Raw genomic sequence first — 16,195 nt, forward strand, 5'->3', positions numbered from 1 at the left:
GTAGGGTTGGGATCAAGGGCCAATCTTGTGCCCCGCTAAGCCTCTTATCGATAATGCCCAAGCCTGATCGTTTGGGTTTCCGGTCAAGGCACAACGCGTCTCTACTGGAAATGAAGGGACTGGAAGAGACGGAAAATGCAGTGTAGAAGAAAGGAAGCAAGTGCAAGTGATGGATGTGAAAAGATCAAAAGATGGCAATCGACAACGGTGGCTCAAACAACAAAGCCTTGCGAATCAATTTTCTTACTTGTGGCGAAGGCCGCGCACGGCCAATGAACGCTCCCCCACTACGCATCATAGGGCAACTAAGGCGCTGGCATGGCTGCATGTGCCAGGTCAGACTCACCCATGCACATCAAGAGACATCACGACAGGCTTTTTGATGGGAGTTACTGCACTGGAATGCTTTGACCTTCGAAAGCTCTTCTGCATGCGCCTGAAATATGGCACAGGATCAGTCAGCCCCTCTCCAGCATTTCTTGGGAAATGGCAGACATAAATAAAACTCTTGTCGGCCAATAGCAAGGTAGGAGGCATAGAAAAAGTAGAAGTATGCACATTTGATAAGAACCCGAACTAAAACACAGAAAAACAAAACATTATAAAGAATCTCAACTTTGGGATGGTTCAGCTTTGTGGGGGATGCTCCTCGGAACTGCGGAAATCCCAGTTGTTCTTATCTATACTGTACTCCACGCCATGATAAGCCCAAACACTATATACCAGAACGGCTGCTCCTAGTCTCACTGCAGCTCGGCACACGAGTACTACACGTTCCACTGTCTGTGTCTTCTTTCTCTGATATTTGTCCCCTTTCTGAATCAGTCCTCTTTCTCAGCCGCTCTCGCAGCCTTTCTAATACTGCAGTCTCCTCCGCGTTCAAGCTCATGTCATCTGGTAATATGACTTCGGCGCCGTTGATCTCGATGCGGTCGCCATCTTGATCATAATGTTGCTCTTCAATGGTCTTCTTTCGTTCTATCCCGCCTCTTGCATCTGGAACTACTTCCTCGTCTTCGACTTTCGCCTTGCGCACATCCAGTGGCGTCCACCAGTAGACCGGGAATTGTCGCTGAATGTTGTTTATGATCAGTCCGACTATCACCATCAAGGTAGTACCCCACATGACCAGGCCGACAAAATAATAGCCCATAGCTGTGATGATGGGATCAGTGGCCGCCAGCACAGCGGATGCGCCACCAGGTGGGTGTACGGTGTTGGTCAAAAGCATCACGGCCGATGCGCAGCCGCAACCTGTGGCGCCAGCAATCCATTTGATGGATTCGTAATCTGAATGATACTGGAAAAGCTTCGATATACTAACACCGATAAGTGCTGATAATGCATGACCGAGTATGGCGTTCCGTGGTTGACCAAGAGGTGAGCGGATAGAGTTGTATTCCAGAACAGCAGAGGCACCCTATACACAGTATATTAGTGTCTGCCACCAACGCCACCTCCACACAAGAGTACTCACAAAAGAAGCAATCAACGCAGGCGGATGATGCCACTGAATGCTCCCAGTATTGTTAAACACACCAGCCACAACTGCCAAACCACAGAACGCGCCGACCAACGACCAAAACGCCCCCAGCACATTCCCAACGTCCTGCCGCGTCTCCTTCCTATACCCCAGAAACCTCGATACGGGAGCCGGAAGCCTATGTAACGGTGACGGAACAACAACGCGATTAAGATAGCGATCAATGTCGAAATCCCACTCCCTGGCGCGCGAAAGCATCTTGTTCGCCATACTCGTCGTAACAGTTCGGAACACCGAAAAACCGAAGAAAAGAGAGATTGAGCAAAAAAAAAAACACCCAACTATATGTCGCAAAACCGCTAGCTTTTTCCCCAAACCCAAACAACAAGGACAAACGTCAGACAAGAGTCAAAAAATATAGAGAGGTATTATAACGGAAGCCTCACCCGCCCTCCCCCGCCCTCCCTTTCCGTCAAACCACTTTGTACCTATGCAACATGTTCCGACACCCGGATTTAATTAGCCCATGTTACAATTCTCCTCCTCTCCCCCAAAGAAAACGTCACTTCGCGCTGTCGACGTCGTACCCGCGCCCTATTGCACGTGGTGCACAGCGACAAAACGGCGGTAATGGCGCAGTTGGTGGGCTCACGCGCGAGTTTGGGTTTACGTAACATTACGTACCATAAACGCGCGACTGTGACAGCATCTCCTCGGTCCCCGCGGATTTGTTTGGTGTTGCGGATATAGGTGAAATGGGGTTTTGTGATGGATTTGCTTTGCTGCTTTGTTGCTGTGAGACGGTGTGATGGGTGTTTTAGGGGTGTTCTATGGTGAGTGTGTGCGGATGGCAGCGTTGTTGCTGTGGGACTCTGCGCAACTCGAGGACTTTTTGATGATTGTGTTCTCCTCTTGCTCAATGAATGAGAGTCTTACCATCTGTTTGATCTACGGAGATGCGACACAGGGTTGTGTTGTACATATGCATATGTTCACCACAGTCTTAGCGTGCAGTTATCATAGTCGCTAATCTGTGGTAACCACCGGTGATCTGCATCGCGTTCGGCTACTCCCACATCACAGACTTGCTACTAAGGAATCATTGCTTGTTGCACTGATGGGGATATGGTGCGAAAATTACAATGGATATATGCCTATTTGAATCGCTCTGTCTTACGAGAAATTGAAACGCCTTGAATTCCGAGTGAAGCACGCCTACACATTATAACGCCTTCGAAGATCGACACCGGCTTTTGACTCCATGTCCATACACTGCAAAGCGCTCCAGCTACGTTAGGTACCACGGAACAAGAATTGCAAATCCTCAGGACTAAGGCGATCCATGGCAACTTTGTCATTGTTGACCGTTCCAGCAATCATGGCCGCCTTTTTCTCCTGCAGCGCAACCATACGCGACTCAACACTGTCCTCAATGCAAAGACGTGTGATGACACAGGGACGACGCTGACCGATACGATGGCAACGATCCGCAGACTGCCACTCGGCAGCGGGGTTCCACCATCTACAGACATATTAGCAGACTGAACATTAGCAGGGGAGAATAAGACTCACGGGTCGACAATGAACACCCTAGAAGCCTCCGTCAGGTTAAGAGCAACACCACCAGCCTTCAGAGACACCAGGAAAACCTCAACATCCGGATTCGTCATGAAATGGTCAATGCTCTTCTGCCGCTGTGCAGGCGTCATGCTACCATCCAACATGACCGTGTTGAAACCAGCGCGACGAAGACGCCATTCAATCAGTTGCAGCATGGAAGTAAACTGGCTGAAGACGATCGACTTAAGCGTCTGCTTCTTGCTTCGGAGCTTGTACAGATCGTACACCAACATCTCAATCTTGGTGGAAGAAGTCCAGTTCTCCATCTTGATGCGGTTGATAATCGATGTCTTCTTGACAGAGTCCTCATCTTGCTCGAGCTCGGGCTGCTCAAAGTCGATGGACAAGGCGATATGGCAGCGGGGACAGTCAGCCTCGGTTCCTGAGGCCTCGCAAGTGTCCATGAAGTCCTTAATACAAGCACGACAGAACTCGTGGCGGCAGTGCGAGCGAACAGCATCCTCAGCCGGTTCATCGCAGATATTACAGACATAGACATTACCAGCGCCTTCACCTGCCTTCTTCTTAAGCAGCAGATCAGGATGGTTAGCGACTTGACGCATCTGCATAATCAGACCGAAGATATTGGCGTAATTGTTGAGCATAACACCCTGTGCAACATATGTATCGAACTTGCGCGAAGAGTTTGACATGATTGAGGTCGAGAAGTCACGCTCCACTTCACTGAAGAACTCGTTGTGAATGATGATGTCCTTCATAGGAAGCTCCATGGAGTTAGTGTGGTCGCGCTTCATGCGTCGCAACATGATACGAGCAGTGATAAGGTGAAGCTTGGTCAAGGCCTCTTCTCGAAGCTCAGGGTCATCGCCAGTGATGGGATTAAGCAGCTCCTGGTTGAACACGGAAATGTGCTCGGACGCTCCGTGGTTGCACGCGACACACATGTGGTCGTCATTTGTAGCCCAGTGGAGCTTTTCGCAATCACACGAACGACAGAAGTAATCTGCGAAGGGACGAACCTCCAAGAAGCGAAGGAGTGAAAAGAACTCTCCAATACGGTTCTGAACTGGTGTACCGGACAAGCACCACTTGTAGTCGCTCCTCAGCGCAAAGCAAGCCTTAGCTACACCTGTGTTGCGTGACTTGATGCTGTGCGCTTCATCCAGGATGAGGCGGTGATAGTAGATGGCGTGGAGTGGCGACGCTTCCTTGATGATATCTTCTCCGCGAGACCATCCTTTTGTCTCCTTGCGATGCAGCGATTCCAAAGAATTGTAGGAAACCATGATGACATCGTAAGACTTCAACTCTTTGACTGTCATCTTTTTGCACTTGGCGTTTGTGCCGTGATACACAAGAACTTTGAGCTTGTTGTCTGTGTACTCGCGTATCTCATTCGTCCACTGCATAAGAGCAACGGGTGGAACGCACACAAGCGTAGGTTGCTTCGCGGGGTAATCAGACATAATCAGGGAGACAGCCTGGATAGTCTTGCCCATGCCCATCTCATCTCCGAGCAGGCCACCCTTGTAGTGAGTCTGTTCCTGGCGAATCATCCAACTGAGTCCCTCAAGTTGGAATGGCTTCAGTCGTCTGTTGATTGACTGCGGCTGCTCTGCCTTTTGGACCTCAAGAACAGGAATCTTCTTCAAATCATCCCACATGGTCCGTAGTTTGGGGTGCTGCTGTTCAGCTCGCTCACGGTTCATGGCGCGCTTCCGCTCCCATTTATCTGCAATGTGCGCAAACCTAGCCCGTCGTCCATGTGCTTCAACCCTTTCATCGTGGGTCAACTGCTTCTTAGTGCCTCGAGCCACCCTAGCTGGCCTCGCTGCAGCAAGCTTTCTCAGGCGTGCAGCGGTTTTCTTTAGTGGCTCCTCATCGCTGTCGCTTGGAAGCATCGCCTCTTCAAGAGCGATCAAGGACTCAAGATCATCATGCTCTTCATACTCATCAGGTAGGAAATCTCCGCCATCAGATTCTTCGTCATCAATGAAGTCATCTTCTGTGAATTTGCCCTTCTTCGCACTTGAGCGAGCAGAGCGACCCCGCTTGATCGGAACGTCTTGAGCCTTGCCTTTTCCTTTGCCGATGTAGGGAGGTGGCGAGTCCAACTCATCCAACTCTGAAATTTCGTCCTCATGTTCATCTTCTCCCATAACCTCGTCTTCATCCTCTTCTTCCGTCCTCTGACGCTTGCTTCGCGGCATATCCATTTCGTCCTCGAGCTGCATTTGTAGAGCAATCTCCGCATCCATATCAAGTGTAACACTATCAGAGTCAGAGTCTAATACCATGTTACGGGATCGTTTCGAGATCGATGCGCTGCTTTGCGACGGTGTAGTGGCCGTGTTGCGGCCACGGCGAGCGGGCATCTTTCCACGGTTAACTGAAGTAGCTGGTGTAGTTGATATGCTCGTCCCTGGCGTTTCATAGTCTGAATTATCTAGCGAAGGTGAACCAGTCGAGCTCTCCTGTTCTGTCTGTCGGGTGTTGACACTAGAGAGCCGACTGCGAGTGGCAGGCGTCTTCTGAGTTTTGGAAGCGGGGATCGAGACTGCCTTGAGAACCCGACGAGTTTGTGTAGATGCCTTGGGTACAATGGCTTCAGTCGTATCGCTCTCTTGGTCAGAGGAATTCAGAACAAAGGTGCGAGAAGCGCGAGTGCGTTTCTGCTGGTGGCGAGTATCCACTGCTGAGGAATCTTTCATTTCTACAAACATGTCAGCGCCACAAACGATGCAAGGCAATCAACAAAGTGTTTGCCCAGAGCAGCTTGCACATACTAGCTGCAGGAACGGGCGAGCTTGCGGGGGCGACATCGTTGGCGACGCTGTTGGTTGACTTGCGGGTGGATCGCCGCAGCGCCATGGTGACAGTGATTACGGAAAGATAGGCAACTGCGACTGTGAGGAAAGATTGGAAGTTGTGGTAGACGGAAAATCCGAAAAAGGCGAAAGAGCGACGGTGAACCTCGATAAAGGAATGGAGATGTGAGAATGAGTGTGAGTGCAACGATGGGTCAATGGCGAAATACCCCTGGCACTCCCGCGCCGATACAAAGGAACGATCGCGCGTTCACGGGATCTGAGTGGCAAATTCAGGGACAAGGTGGCAACACGGCAAGGAAGTGCGAGTATGCCGATCTTTTGGTGTAACAGAAGAGGCGAAATGTTCTGATTGTCCCCTTCAGCCGGTAAAGTCGCCACAACTAGGTGGGGTTCTGCGACGCGTCTCCGTCATGAGAAACCGCGAAAACACGTGACTGCTACCTATATTGCCCGTATACGGACTAGTACTATCCCTCAGTTTCACTACACCTCTAAGACAATCAGTCGTGTACTTCGACAAAACCACTGCCTATTCATGATACAGTATAAAGCACAATTATTTTGTATTATCCTGAGTTCTACCAAATAACGTTACCGCGACTCCATCACGAATGAAAAGTGATGATTAAAGCCCACTCTGGCTACATATTCAACCTGAAGTCCACCTTCGAAGATAGTTGGTTGAGAGGATTTGAATGATTGGGATACGTTATATGATAGTCGTATGGTTAAGAATTTACTATTCTGTATTCAGGAGAAACGTAGCACGATCATCTGCTGGTATTTTAGAACCATGGTACTCACACGCGTGATCACGTGAGACATTCACTCATTGCTTCCAACAGTTATAGTCTTGCAATTATACCTTTTCTCAAAAACAAAGCACACAGTCACCACGATTATGATTTTGAACTTGTGTTATTGGCCAAGGACCGCTTCATCACAGCTGTTCTTCATTTTCATGACCTCTCGTACAAACGATAACTCTTGTCTTGCTCTTAGCAAGGCCGTTTGTGCTGACTAGTAGAATTTGACCATCATCCAATGTCTTCGCTATTTTGGATCTGTCAATTTCTTAAAGGGCATGCGAGCAAATACACAATTTACGAAAGAAATCTAAGATACTATGTGGTTTGCGCGATAGGCCTACCTCGTTCCGTTTGTATCATCCATTCTCATAACTTCCAGCAATTATGCGTAGGAACTAGTGGTCATCAAGAGTGTTTGGGATCATTCACGGGTTGAAAACGAACGAGATGTACTCAAAAGATTCCAGCAACGCACTCCGTACCTCCGACCCTTGATTGATGAAATCAACGAACCGTCTGTCCCTATAACTATAATTCTGGAACGCTTGCAAGGAGACCTTCTAGAAGGGTCTGCTACGAAAACCCTTAATCGACGGGAATTAAAATACGTGTCGCGATGCGTCTTTAAGGGAATCAATATTTTACATGAGGACGGGTTCGTGCACGCAGGTACGACGCTAATTTCCATGAGCCATGGAACACTACCGCTGACATATGGTCATTCGGTACTATGGTAGGTCGCAACCTTACTACTATTGTGGGTAAAAATCCAAACTGATGTCTTCATAGCTCATCAGTCTCATTTACGGTGGACGCCTCAACCTTTTCAGACCCAAGGGAATGAAACAGGACAATGAAGAGTACTCATGTGGGGTTATAGAGAATCAACTCAGATTCTTTGCTCCTTACCCAGCCAAAATTGCTGAAATTGCGCACATAGAAGCGGCTCTATCCATTCTTTACCTCGTGCAAACAATTGCGCAGAAGAGGAAGACTTCATTCATACAGGTTACTGAGAAGGAAGTAACCAAAAGAGACAATATCTTCATATCCAAGATGATGAAGCTTGACTGGAGAGACCCCCCAACAGCGAAGGAGCTGCTGGAAGACGATTGGTGGAAAAATGATGATGAATGACACTGGTTATGACAACGCCGGGGAGGCGTGATCTTTTGACTGTAGAAGAAGAGCTATGGCAGAAGACAGCGATAGAAAGCAGTATTGAGATGGATGGAGAGAGGGGGCAGCCGATGCAACATGTGACAAAGCGTGACAAAGTAAGCCTTGATATTGAACAGATGCTGTACAACTAGAACTAATAATCTCAATTCGTTGCAATCATTACCATGCCGGAAAGCGATACTAGCTACCTTAGTATAACTTCCCCTCCTGTGCTAAGGCGATTTTGATGTGTCCTGGCGATCTCAAGCTACAATACAAGGTAATGAGTATTTTACTACTAAAAAAACTGTAGGCTGATCTTGAAATCTGAAGCGAACATCCGCCACTATGCCTTCCTGGATGCGCTGCTTAGTGTCACAGGTTACAATGAATCTGGGAACAAGGTTGATCGTTACTTTGGATTGAGAAACATAAGTTAACTATTTACGGAAGAATATAGATGATCTATACATTGTGATATGAATGGCTGGGAGGAGCCTAGAAAATAGCACTTCCCGTACCTCATGCCTCCGCCAATGCTTAGCAACCGCTGGCGCAGTTCCTACCACCTGGGCATGTCTATAGAAGTATCAGCAAACCACTCATCCAAATACACAAAAGGGACGAGACTTACGTTTTTGCAGGCATACCACACGTTTCCATCCGTGCAGCACCCAGCAGCCTCAGGGCAGTAGGTCCAGCTTTTCTCCTGGGTACCCTGCTTAGTAACGGCAGCCTTGTCGGACCTGAACTTCTCAGATCTGTTTCTGCATTCCTGTAATTCGAAAGAATTAGCCTTTAGAAATTACACATCGTGGAAGAAGAACACTTACCCAGGCAGCGGCGGAGGTAGCCCAAAGGAGTACGAGAGTTGCAATCTTCATAGTGACGGTGTTTGGTCGTTGGGGAATTAGGTTGGTGTGATTGTCTGGTGGAGTTTGAAGTGCTGGATGAAGAGTGAAGAAGGGAATGGGCCTTGGATGAAGCCCCTCTTATGGTATTTGAACAATAGATCAACTAACCATAAAAAGTAGGATCTCTCCCGTTAGTAATGGGTTGGTTAGCAGTGCCTATGAGTCGGTTTCGGCCCTACTATGGATTTATGGATCAATTAGTTTACATGTGGCCGTGTTTCCCTGCGTTTTACAGGGCCGGTCCTCGCACTGGACCCCTGTTGTCAGAGTACGGCTTCATAAGGCTAAAACAAATTAGCCAGCTCGAGCGTCACTAAGTACTTAGTGGTGCGGTCGATTAAAACTGAGGAGGTGTACATGAAGACAGCGGTCTTCATCACTTTGAAGCTAGCTAACAATACTATTTATTTTCTGGAAGATCTTCACTTTAGCCCCGGAAATTAACTCAGAAAGAGGTCGTGGTGCATATGCCCTCTGTTCTGAATGTTGTTTCAAGCTAGGAGATCAACACAATGTGTAGGCAGTTTCTCCGCAACCAGCAACACAAGCTTTTCTCGACGGAATAATTTACGGGAAAAGCAACACAAGCTCCCTATCTCCCCTTTCTTAGTATGACAAGCTTCTAGGCATTTACTACTGGCGCTTTCATCTATATTTCTGGGTACATTAATGTGCTCTTCCTGGTTCACCGCTACTTAGATAGTATATCCAGACCTTACTTCATGGCTCGAGTGCTTCTTTTTTTCGAGATAAGGCGCGAGAGCTTTACCCATTTCACAGTAGCCCAATAACAAAGAAACTGGTCTTTCCGCACGTGAAGCGGCCCGTATCATATTCTGGAATGTGCAGACCGGCTTAATGCGTGGTGCGCGGTGCACAGTCCAGCCAATGCGCGGTTTAACTTGCCCGCTGATAGGGCATAGAGCAACAATTCCGTCCCGTCTATACTGAACCCCGTCTAACCCTAGGTGAATTGAGGATTAGAGCCGGAGTCGGATATTAAATGCTCATTTTACCAGGGACAAGAAAAACGTGGGGAAGAGGCCCTAGGTGTGCGACTATACTTACAGCCCTGAGAACACCATGTGTCGTGCGTAGCATCTTGTTGATGTCATTGTTCTGTGGTTCGAAACATTTGAAACGATGAACTGTTACCTCCAAACTCAAGACACGAAAGATGGCGTGTGGTCCCAGTGTGATAGTTTCAGCTACTTAGTATATCCCTGTGTTCTAGAAATATCAAGGGATGATGGATATCCCAAGTCCGACGACCCGAACGCGAACCACATTGCATGGAGTTCACATGTAGCGCCCAACCACAGAGATGTTCACAAACCATCTCGACACTAGTATACAGAACTAGGAGAGGCATATCCACGTGGGAAAGTTAGGCGACCGCAAATACCACCATAATACCTATTAGTTCTTCGCGTCTCTATACGGAGCTTACAACGGCCCGCTTCGTATCCCCCGACTGTCGATTCTTGAATCAGGACATCAATTCTCAAACTAACGCTTTGCAATGATTTCTTTTTCGTTTCAAAAGAAAAGAAAATCAACCATTCTGACATTTTAAACAATATAGGGAATTTATGGTTGAAACCAAGCACAGGAAAGAAGTGTTGATGCGCCATTCTCATGCGGCGCTTTTGCACGCGGCGCGCACAGACCACTCAATAGCTGCAGATGGCGAGACAGGGCATGACGACTTGAAGCTTTCGGGTCATTCATCCACCCAACCACAACATCGCCATCACGACAACGACAAGTCCTCGAACCGTCCATCTCACTCTCGAAATCGCCGTCCCGACGTTATCGCCTTTCTTCGGATACCCACAATAGCTAGATTCGCGCTGCCTCGAAAGCGCCGTTAAACAAGCTATCCGCCTCCAAGCGATACCAGAGCTTCAAACCGCCCAACATGGTCAAGCCTGTTGTTTCCGCCATGAATGCTTGGACATGGTATGTGCGATCCAGGGCTGTTTGGAAGGAAGATGAGGGAGCTAATGTGTTGGCAGCATTGTCGTGTCCCTGTTCGCGATTGTCATTCTGTCCACGCTGGGAGCACTGTTCAGAGTACGTCTACCCTGCAAATGCGACCGCACGGTATCAACCATGCTGTCGCGAATCTCTCAGCATCAAGAGGAGTCGAGGAAATAGCTAACATGCGACTTGTAGGGAAGTAGCAACACGGTAATGGGCGGAGTAGAGGACCCCAAGGACGGTGGCGCGGTTGCAGGCGCACTCTTTGGGGCCGTCTTCATATACATTGTACGCTCTCACCATCACGTAGGGCAGCGCGATTTGCTAACTGGATGTAGGGCTTCTTCGTTTTCTGCGGACTGCAGGCCCTCCTTCACATGCGCGAAAGCCGTCGTGGCGCGATAAGCCTATCATGATTTCGGATACCACGGAGTACACAATCGTAGGATAATGCGGCCTCGAGAAAGATCAGAGGATCGCTAGACGCGATGCAGGAAGGTCGGGTTGATAAACAGCGACGCACCTGTTGAAGAGAGATGGAAGTATTTGTATCTTGTAACATGGCATATGGCGTTTGATGGATACAGGCGATTTCTGCGGTTTGCAACAAGACGTTTGATTTAGTACAATACATGCTATTTTCACGCGCGTCTGTTGACCCTGTGCATCGCATCCCTTTGGTACCAAAACTGAACAAATACAACGACCCAGCGCCAGCAATGCACACTCATCTACTATCATCAATCCATGCCCTAATCACGTGGGCTTACCACTCCCTCTCCCACAATGGCTCGAGCGTCTTGCTCATGTACGGCCCATCCAGCCAGTACCCAAGCTTCGCGTAGTAACTGCGGACACCCACACCCGAGATGACACTAATCTTCGTACTTCCATGCTCCTCCCTCGCTATCCGCTCCGCCTCCTCCATCAAAAGCGTGCCATAGCCCTGATGCTGGAACCTCTTTGGATCCCTCGCATGTATCGGCACCGCTGACCCATACACATGCAACTCGCGCACGAGCGACGACGGCTGGCCCGTCAGCTCCGGACGAAACGTATGTTCCTTTGAGCACTGTCGCAGACGCAGCAGCGCGATAAGGATATCCTGTTTGGGATCCTCATATGCGAGAAACGTTTCCCACCCACCGTTGGCCGTGTAGTCTCTGCGCACGAGTTCGACTTGGTCCGGACGAATCTTGTGCTTGACTTCGTTGATGCCGACTTCCCTCGTCCGCACATCGCGACATGAAGTACCGAAGTCTTTCATGCGGGCGAGTGCGAGTTCGCGCAGGTTACCGTTTTCAACGCCGGAAGTGACGAGCGGCATGGGGATGTCGCGTTGCACACGGTAGATACGAGTCCATGGAGGTACGAGAGCGAGGATGCGAGCGACGATGTCGATGAGGGCGTTGGGGGTGTAGTTCTTGTAGCGGCCTGTTCGCCATAGCTCGTACAGTCCCGTACCACGGATGACGAGCGTAGGGTAGATTTTCAGTCCGTCGGTGCGGAAGTCCGGGTTGGAAAAGTACTCGACAAACTGGTCGAGGTCGCGCTCCATGCCTACGTTGGGGAGGTCGGGCATCATGTGCGATACGACTTTGAAGCCTGCGTCTTTGGCGAGGCAAAAGGTTTTTGCTACGGCGGCGACAGTGTGGCCTCTGTTTGTGTCGCGGGCTACGTCTTCATAGAGGGACTGTACGCCAATTTCTAGACGGGTGCATCCGTATCGTAGCATCGATGAGAGATGTTGGTCCAGACAGTAGTCTGGTCGTGTTTCGATGGTAATACCGACGCACTTGATATTGCTCATTTCACCGGCTGCAACGGCTTCATCCACGTCCTTGGTTTGGTACCCGGATAGAGCGTTGTGCAACTGTGATATGAACTCATCTCGATAGGACTCTGGCAAAGACATGAATGTACCACCCATAATGATGTACTCAACCTTGTCGACACTGTGGCCTAGGGACTTGATTTGATCCACACGACCACGAGCTTGCTCATACGGATCATACCGCGCTCGGATGGCACGCATAGACGTTGGCTCGTATCCCGTATACGATTGAGTTGAGTATTCAAAATCTGAGTCTGGGCCTCCTGGGCAGTATACACAAATGTTGCCAGTGTAGGAAATGTGCGGGCAGCGATGTGGCTTGCACATGACTGCCACTACTGCAATACCTGATGATGTACCTTTTTACCTAGTCAGTCCTTGCCTCTTCTCCAGATCTTCGGATTGTTTCATCTCAACATACGAATTGGCTTTGCAATGAGTTTTGGTAAAATGTATTTCTTGTAGTGTTCTGGCACCGCCGCAATAATCGCCGTAAGCGGAGGCTGACTCTTCAAATAATGCTTCTTTGCAATCTGACCGCGCAAGGCATTCAAGTTTAAGTCTTTCTTTGGTTTTGTTCCATCCGCCTGGGATTCGTAGTCTTGGATGAGCGCCGACGCAATATCTGCGCATGCCCGCATGTAGCGCTCATTCTCGGGTGCCAACTTTACATTCTTCGGCAGCCTCCTCTTGTTTTGTGTCTCTGTTACCGTCATTGTCGCCATGATGGGCAGATTTGTGCTGTCTGGGGCTCGCAGGATTGCGATGGCGAATCTTGAGGGTTGAGCCTCTCTATGTGGAGTCACGGGTGGGGTGAATTTCGGTAACTGCTAGACTGTATTTGTACTAGCGACTTTCGCTTCCTGCGAGTGATGTTGTGCAGGTCACTCTCTCAATTCCAAGACCAACACCATTGTTTGAAATATTATCCATACCTAAAGGTGATGCTCAAGCGATGGAAGAGATATATTCACAACACCCATAAGACATGATAATGATAACAAGGCTTCATAAGAAAATATGTCTATCATACAGACGATATCTAGAGCAAGAAAGACACGTCCTCGTCAGCATTTCTTGACAACATCGGATCATCTATTTACCATGCAAAACCCAACGCAATTCGCCTCACTAGCTTAGAGTCTCTGACCATTCGTAATGATGCCGCCATCTAGACCACTAGCATTACCGACAAGGTCAAGGCGGCATCGAGCTGCGAAGCTGATATATCTTGAATAAGTATCCTCTCCCATGTTCAAAAGTCAATGGTTATGGAGACGAATTCGTAAGAGATACTCCATGAAGAATATACTTAGTTACTATCTAGTCTGTACCCTGCTTCCAGTTACATTCATTGTATTAATTGTTACACTACAAGCGCAACGAACCAGAGTAGAGAGTATCATCCGAAAAAATGGATGAGGGGTATCAAAGCGATCTACCTACAAATGTACCACACCCCAGCGAACGTAACAATAACAGCCGCTGCCAACCAAGGCCTAAGCCGCTCCAACTCTTGCAATAGCCCGATTACTTCTTTAGTCCACCTCAAGGTCTTTTCTTTCCCTCTTTTCCTTTGCAATCTACGCCTTAGACTTCAACCCCGCGACCTTCATAACAATGTTGGAAATTTTGACAAACACGTTGACGACGAGCCCAAGAGCAGCAGTCGGGACAAAAATCTGCAACCATTCGTACCACTTGACCGGTCGAACATCCGTCTCGATCCATCCTGCGCCTTTCAATGGCTCTCCACCGTCGACATTAGGTGTTTCGCCGTCGTCTGCGGGGAAACGGTTATTTTCGACAAAGTACTGTAAGAGGTTATCCTTTTCGCGCCAACGAAGGAGTAGCCAATCAGAGAATTCCTTTTCATCGTGGACTGGGATGTCGGCGATGGCATAGCGGCGCCAGTGCATGTTTACTGATTTTGGAGATCGACCTTGGAAGTAGGTACCACGGAGGGTGAAGATATCTTGACCGTATTGACCGACGCTGGTAAAGGTTAGCTGTCGTATGAACTAGTAATAGAATGGAGATGAGCTTACGGGACGCCTTCATAGGCTACTGTGCAATCATACAGATATTCGACGGAACCCTTGAGCTCTTTCAAGCAAAATAACAAGCCCGTGCTTCTCGGTAACATTGCATGCCTCAAGTCGTCAATCTTGTTCTTTTCTGCCCATTTCCTACTCGATGTTCGACCGTTTACGCTGAGATTTGTGCCTTCGGGAAAGATGAGCAGCCACATGGGGTCAAGTTCCTGGGAACCGGACAGCGGGCCGCTATGGCTGGTGGTCAGCCTTTTCAGCCGATGCTGGAAACGTTCCTTGTCCGTCGACCACTTGCGCGAGAGGAAGATGAAGCCATATAGCCTCATACCCCAGCCTATGACGGGTATATATTTCAACGACTCTTTCAGGATAATGTAGAGATGGCCATGCATCGAAGCCGTGTAAGCTACCCACCAAAGGTATACCCAGTCGGTGTAAATCTAGGGAGCGTTAGTAGCTGTTGGGGGGAAAGCGGGACGGGACGGGTAGACGGACTTGGTGGTTGGAAATAAGGACCAGTCGTTCGGGAAATTCGGACTCCAATCTGCCATCCTTTGTTTTTCTCAGTTGTCCCCTCATGCTCTTATCCCCACTGACTCGCATGGTAACGGGAGCCCACCAGTAGGTCATGGTAGTGACGACGATGCCAAAATGCTGCTTGGACATGGCCATCCATGCATAGAAGAGGTTCTTGCTGTATAGATATAAGGGACAGCCGAAATACTGTGTGATAGCGATGCTGGAACATAAAGTCAGCATCCCGTGGGGGCCTATCCGCCATGCGTGTGTACTGACGCCATGATGCTCCCGGCGAAGTAGGCTGCGAACAGAAACATGCGCAAGGCCTGTGCAAAGGCGCCATGCTTGATGTCGCCCGCTGGATGCTTTGCTGGTTCGGGGTCTTGTGGACGGGCAGGTGTTTTGGTACGCTGTGCTTTTAGCTTTGCGATGACAGGTGGCTCGACGGGCATCTGCCGCTGTCTGAGGCCTTGGATCGACATGGTAAGGTTGGGAGGAAGCATGTGCAGACAGCTGTCAGATAATTCTTTTGGCTCAGGGCAGGGCTGGTGCAGCGAATGTACATGGGTGTACCGAGTGGAAGTGGCCGGATCGCTCAGATGGGCGCGTGAATCGTGGTCTGAGCATGTGACGGCGAGTTGGGGCGTAACGAGGAATGGTGGACATCCAGGGATCGAGGTAGCGATTGCCTGGCAAAAGAAGGTGGAGAGAAGGAAGACGAAGCAGGGTAAGCAGGCGGCAGCTTGCAGCATGTACCCATGCTCATGGTGTCGTGGACGCGCAGCGCAGCAGGCTGATGCCGATCCACCTCAGTCCATCTGAGATGATGGCACCGGGCCAAAGATAGTACCCCACCTGTGCAGGGATTGCCCGAGCGCTGCGGGACGCTAGGCTCTCCTTCACTCGCATCCCATCCCACGTTGCCGACACGTTGTTTGCACGTGAAGGTGGAGATTAGCCCTGCTATCTCCGCATCACGACTCTGCTACTATCCATGTATCCATCTATGTACGTTCTGCGTGGTGG

The 16,195-nt window shown here is 49.3% G+C and overlaps 8 protein-coding genes across 8 annotated transcripts; 3 read left to right on the forward strand and 5 right to left on the reverse strand.

Annotated features, from left to right (window-relative positions):
* Positions 1 to 715: 715 nt before the first annotated feature.
* COCVIDRAFT_106836 (hypothetical protein) lies at positions 716 to 1,753 on the reverse strand (the record flags this gene model as incomplete). The annotated part of the gene is made up of 2 exons (XM_014698252.1): positions 716 to 1,420; positions 1,478 to 1,753. 2 exons carry the CDS (start codon positions 1,751 to 1,753, stop codon positions 716 to 718), a joined length of 981 nt encoding a protein of 326 aa, XP_014553738.1.
* A 1,023-nt stretch (positions 1,754 to 2,776) lies between these two features.
* Positions 2,777 to 5,935, reverse strand: COCVIDRAFT_18421 (hypothetical protein; the record flags this gene model as incomplete). Its single annotated transcript, XM_014698226.1, has 3 exons — positions 2,777 to 3,005; positions 3,056 to 5,777; positions 5,851 to 5,935. The coding sequence occupies 3 exons, from the start codon at positions 5,933 to 5,935 to the stop codon at positions 2,777 to 2,779; spliced, it is 3,036 nt and encodes a 1,011-aa protein (XP_014553712.1).
* Positions 5,936 to 6,939: 1,004 nt separating this feature from the next.
* COCVIDRAFT_40274 (hypothetical protein) lies at positions 6,940 to 7,841 on the forward strand (the record flags this gene model as incomplete). Its single annotated transcript, XM_014698253.1, has 3 exons — positions 6,940 to 7,026; positions 7,172 to 7,429; positions 7,494 to 7,841. The coding sequence occupies 3 exons, from the start codon at positions 6,940 to 6,942 to the stop codon at positions 7,839 to 7,841; spliced, it is 693 nt and encodes a 230-aa protein (XP_014553739.1).
* A 564-nt stretch (positions 7,842 to 8,405) lies between these two features.
* Positions 8,406 to 8,749, reverse strand: COCVIDRAFT_29097 (hypothetical protein; the record flags this gene model as incomplete). Its single annotated transcript, XM_014698254.1, has 3 exons — positions 8,406 to 8,444; positions 8,500 to 8,640; positions 8,699 to 8,749. The coding sequence occupies 3 exons, from the start codon at positions 8,747 to 8,749 to the stop codon at positions 8,406 to 8,408; spliced, it is 231 nt and encodes a 76-aa protein (XP_014553740.1).
* A 110-nt stretch (positions 8,750 to 8,859) lies between these two features.
* Positions 8,860 to 10,129, forward strand: COCVIDRAFT_40276 (hypothetical protein; the record flags this gene model as incomplete). The annotated part of the gene is made up of 5 exons (XM_014698255.1): positions 8,860 to 8,862; positions 9,563 to 9,651; positions 9,766 to 9,811; positions 9,878 to 9,959; positions 10,014 to 10,129. The coding sequence occupies 5 exons, from the start codon at positions 8,860 to 8,862 to the stop codon at positions 10,127 to 10,129; spliced, it is 336 nt and encodes a 111-aa protein (XP_014553741.1).
* A 571-nt stretch (positions 10,130 to 10,700) lies between these two features.
* COCVIDRAFT_106912 (hypothetical protein) lies at positions 10,701 to 11,178 on the forward strand (the record flags this gene model as incomplete). The annotated part of the gene is made up of 4 exons (XM_014698256.1): positions 10,701 to 10,741; positions 10,798 to 10,855; positions 10,958 to 11,050; positions 11,101 to 11,178. 4 exons carry the CDS (start codon positions 10,701 to 10,703, stop codon positions 11,176 to 11,178), a joined length of 270 nt encoding a protein of 89 aa, XP_014553742.1.
* A 350-nt stretch (positions 11,179 to 11,528) lies between these two features.
* On the reverse strand, positions 11,529 to 13,321 carry COCVIDRAFT_106815 (hypothetical protein; the record flags this gene model as incomplete). The annotated part of the gene is made up of 2 exons (XM_014698257.1): positions 11,529 to 12,955; positions 13,018 to 13,321. 2 exons carry the CDS (start codon positions 13,319 to 13,321, stop codon positions 11,529 to 11,531), a joined length of 1,731 nt encoding a protein of 576 aa, XP_014553743.1.
* An 858-nt stretch (positions 13,322 to 14,179) lies between these two features.
* COCVIDRAFT_106934 (hypothetical protein) lies at positions 14,180 to 15,621 on the reverse strand (the record flags this gene model as incomplete). The annotated part of the gene is made up of 4 exons (XM_014698258.1): positions 14,180 to 14,591; positions 14,645 to 15,090; positions 15,146 to 15,389; positions 15,446 to 15,621. 4 exons carry the CDS (start codon positions 15,619 to 15,621, stop codon positions 14,180 to 14,182), a joined length of 1,278 nt encoding a protein of 425 aa, XP_014553744.1.
* Positions 15,622 to 16,195: the final 574 nt, after the last annotated feature.

The sequence above is a fragment of the Bipolaris victoriae genome (genome assembly GCF_000527765.1).
Source record: "Bipolaris victoriae FI3 unplaced genomic scaffold scaffold_81, whole genome shotgun sequence".
Taxonomy (NCBI): Eukaryota; Fungi; Ascomycota; class Dothideomycetes; order Pleosporales; family Pleosporaceae; genus Bipolaris; species Bipolaris victoriae.